Below are 4583 nucleotides of genomic sequence, written 5' to 3'. Positions count from 1 at the left end.
TATGTATGTATATATATATATATATATATATATATGTATATATATGTATATACACTACAAGTCAAAAGTGTTTGAACAGTAAGATTTTAAATGTTTTTTAAAGAATTCTCTTCTGCTCACCAAGCCTGCATTTATTTGATCCAAAATACAGCAAAAGCAGTAATACTGTGAAATATTTGTACTATTTAAAATAACTGCTTTCTATTTGAATATATTTTAAAATGTGATTTATTCCTGTGATTTCAAAGCTGAATTTTCAGTATCATTACTCCAGTCTTCAGTGTCACATGATCCTTTAGAAATCATTCTAATATGCCGATTTGCTGCTCAAGAAACATTTTTTATTATTCAAATAGAAAGCAGTATATTTATATTTATATTATACACAATATTACTGCTTTTGCTGTACAGTATTTTGGATCAAATAAATGCAGGCTTGGTGAGCATAACAGAATTCTTTAAAAAACATTTAAAATCTTATTGTAACTTTTGACTGGTAGTGTATATATATGATTTTATTTTATTTTTTTAATTCATTGTATTGCAGTATTTTTTGTGCAATATAGTAAAATACTGTAAGAAAGCCCTTGAGAATAATGAGAATTATGATTAAACCCAAAAATAAAAAAACAAAACATCAGGACACATTACAGTAGTGTTGTACAGTAGTACTGAAATATCTGAACGGTACCAATACTAATTTCCCGAAGTATCGATACACCGATATAGCCGAGCTGTCACTTTCACTAAGATGTTGCGACAGCTGAAGAAAAAACAAAAAGATTTGCAACTGCCTGAACACAGAATGATCCATGATGAGCCCACACGCTGGGACTCAGCTTATGAAATGGTGGAGAGATTTCTAGAACAGCAGCAAGCTGTCTGTTCAGTTCTAGCTGATGATCGGAAGAAATGGCACCTCATGCCCAAAGATTCAGATATTACAGTTCTTGAAACTGTAAAAGAGGTATTGAGCCCTTTCAGCTCTTTCACGGATGCCCTTAGTGGTGAAAAACACACCACCCTCTCTGCAGTCCTGCCTCTGAGTTGGAAGATCTTCTCTACTTTGACAGTTGAGGAAGGTGACAGCAACCTAAAACGTCAACTTAAAGACAACATCAGAGAAGATCTGCACTACCTCAAGACATTTTTGTTCATGTAAAATATACCTCATTGTCATGTTCTAGACTTGTTATATTCATCTTTAAATTAAAAAAAAAAAAATGTTACCCCCTTAATATTGTGGCAGTTTCTTACTCCGTGGTATCGAAAATGGTATCGAATATCGATATTTTTCAAGGTATCTTATCGAAGTTAGAAATTCCAGTATCGTGACAACACTACATTACAGCAATGATAATTGGAGGAAATATGCATAATTTAAGTATAAATAATATACACCTTTATAGGAAGCATCTGATTGGCTGAGAATATTCTGAAATCCGGTGAAAATGGCTTTCACACCACCCTGTCAAGAGAAAAAGAGCATGATGGGTCACATTTCCTCATAAATACAGTACGGTTTATTTAATCTGGCTGGTCACAGTATTCAAATCATTATTGACAAATCAGTTGTAAACCTTAAAAATCCAGACTCCTTTTTAGAGCTAAAATAACAAAAAATCTCAAATTGCTAAAAGGTTTGCTTAAGGTCACCTTGTTCCTGCTACGTAGATTCTTTGGTTTCAAGTATACTCTTTCAACTGGTTACTGGAACAAAACTTTCTACCAATTGAAGGTAGGTAACTTAGACAAAAGGTCTTGTGGAATAAGATATGTCACTGTGTAGCATCAATAAGTAATAGCAGCATACATAAATAAATCAGTTTGGCATGAGATAACAGTTTGACCTGCTGGTAGAGCAGCTTTGCGTTGTTGTGGTGGCCTTTCAGTGCTCCTAACAGACTCTGCAACACGTGGCCCAAAACCTCCAGGTCCGGAGAGCCGCTGGCTAACAGCTGCAGCTCCATCAAGCAGATCTCCGGGAACAGCAGACGGCCGCGGCCGGAGCCCAGAGGCACTCCTGCCATTCCTAACGTACATTCCCCCAATGAGACTCCAGCCTCCACCTTTATCCCTGTCACAGGAAGACAGAAGACGGACTATAAGTAACACAATAATAATAAAATAATAAATGGTGGTGGTGCAAGAGTACATACAGAAGGACTGAAGAGCAAGTACAGTATGTACAGATGCAGCTCACAGCACTCAGAGCTCCTGCTCAGTAAAATGAATTAAGCTGATGGAGGTGCCACACACCGGAGAACCCGCATGATTTAACTGTGGACTACCCTGCAGCTCCTACGCAAGATCTGGGTGCTTTTCATTAATGAAGTTCTGCCTCACACAGACACACACACATACAGACACACACACACAGGGCACTCTGTCACAAACATCCCTACACACATAGCCTATATAAATAGACAGACAGATAGATAGATATATAGAAAGATAGAGACAACGTTACAGATAGATAAAAATAAAATAGAAAGACATTTAGAAACACATAGTGTTGTCAAAAGTACCGATGTCGGTACAAGTCGGTACTGAAATTTTAAAGATGTAATGATGCCAGCATTTCCCGCTACTGTATCTGTTTCCCGTGTGTATCTGTGTAAGCGCTCAGTGAACAGCATGAAGCAATGATCACTGTAGCCAATCACAGACATATCTGTTGAGCGCGTGAACACAAAGGCCAATCAGAGGTGTTTGAGAATCCACACAACAGTGCTCAAAATGCTAGCGGGAAATGCTGGTATCATCACATTTTTAACATTTAAGTACCCACTGGTACCGACATCTGTACTTCTGACAACATTAGAAACACATATAGGCCTAAAGACAGACACAGCGAAAGAAAAGCGAACAAACGAACGATACATAGATAGATAAAACGATAGAAATACAAACATGATAGACAAATAAAGACAGAGAACGATGGATAAAACAATAGAGAGAGACAGACAAACAGACAGTAGACATGAGTGATAGGCATGTTTCTTTGTCTAAATGAATGAAATTACAGTATTGTCACATCAGTGGATTAACAGAACAGATTCTGAAATCAAACTCCACTATCTATTCTAAACCACATTCAGTTCTCTTTCACAGTCAGACTGCAAACACACAGACCGGACTCGCCATTTCAAGCCTTGCCTTCAGTTCCCTCCATTATAAATTAGATCAACCACAAGCCCTCGTGTGAAAGCGAGTGAACTTACAAAATCATGCACATATCTGTGTATGTAATAGACTGGTCAGAAGCTGCAGTCACAAGACATGGCTCAACATGGCGGTCTTACATCATAGCCGAAGGAAACAATGATACCATTATCAGGGCGAGAGAGCCAGCGCTGCATGTGACTAGAGAACAGGATCACGTATCGCTTGACCAGACGTTCACTAACCGGCTCAGACTGGCTAATGCATTCTAGAAACTTCCCCTGCTATCAGTTACTATGCACTTCTCAGCCTGGCTAACGGTGATGATAATTAGTTTGCACTCTCATTTCAGGATGTTAACATTAACATAATGAGCCTTTAAAGCCAACAAACTACACAAGATTATTTTGGCTCTGGATAATATGCACATACACTCTACAGTTAAACACAAGTGTCAGCACACATATGACCAGCACAATGCAGACTCTCATGTCAGTATAAATGGGTGGTACTACCTTCCTCCTGACGGATGGAGTCCTCAGGGTTACTTTCACTGTCTGCGTCATAGCCTTCCTCTTCTCCCAAGGGTGGAGCGCCACTCACCTGAGCTTCATCCACCTCCTCTGACAGATCACCTGCTGGAGGTGCCACCTCACCGCTAACCTGAGACTTCTGCACAGAACAACATAAATAACAGTACTAGATGGAAGGATGGATTATAATATAAAATAAAACAAACAGAAATTAAGAAATAATTAAAATAAAATAAATTAAACATTTTTATAATATAATAAAATATAAAATTTATTAATAGGATTATTCAAATATAAATATACTCTACTAATAACAAAAATACTAGACTGAGAGATGATAATAAAAAAACAATATAAATAAAATCTATAGTTAAATATTAAATATAATGTAACATTTTTTATTTTATAAAATGTAAAAATGTTTATGTATTTACAATAAGGTTCATTAGTTAACATTACTACTTTACATTACTACTTTAGTTAACATGAACTAAGAATGAACAATACTTCTACAGCATTTTGTTAATCTTAGTTAGGCCCGGGCGATAAAACGGTATCGATATTTATCGACGGTAGGAGTGCGTCAGGGAGCGTCATCAGTGGAGCACGAGATGCAGTGATAATGATGTAAGTAACGTTGTTGCATTTTAATGTTTTGTTGTTAGTCTAGCCCATGAGATGTGCCGCTGCGGTGTTATGCATTCAAAATATTAAGAGAAATATAGAAGCTCAATGCGGAGAAGATCTTGATTAGGTGAAAACCGAAACCAAAGCCATTCACACAAATGCATATTCAGCGCATTTTTAGACGGACAAATATGACTGCTGCACTCGCGTCTCACACAAGAGATGTAGCCATGCAAAGTTAAAACAGTTTAAACTTTT

The 4583-nt window shown here is 37.2% G+C and overlaps 1 protein-coding gene across 1 annotated transcript in view; it reads right to left on the bottom strand.

The window, feature by feature from the left end:
• Positions 1 to 4583, bottom strand: part of lyst (lysosomal trafficking regulator) — a 94339-nt gene that overhangs the window by 70707 nt on the left and 19049 nt on the right. The window contains exons 7-9 of the mRNA XM_016538445.1: positions 3681 to 3837; positions 1851 to 2077; positions 1402 to 1468 (exon numbers count right to left, since the gene is read on the bottom strand). Coding sequence (XP_016393931.1) covers positions 1402 to 1468; positions 1851 to 2077; positions 3681 to 3837 — 451 coding nt within the window. The remainder of the gene's footprint in view (positions 1 to 1401; positions 1469 to 1850; positions 2078 to 3680; positions 3838 to 4583) is intronic.

This window comes from Sinocyclocheilus rhinocerous, unplaced genomic scaffold (assembly GCF_001515625.1).
Source record: "Sinocyclocheilus rhinocerous isolate Xijiao unplaced genomic scaffold, SAMN03320098_v1.1 scaffold247, whole genome shotgun sequence".
NCBI classification, from domain to species: domain Eukaryota; kingdom Metazoa; phylum Chordata; class Actinopteri; order Cypriniformes; family Cyprinidae; genus Sinocyclocheilus; species Sinocyclocheilus rhinocerous.
This window is presented reverse-complemented; position numbering and strand designations above follow the sequence as displayed.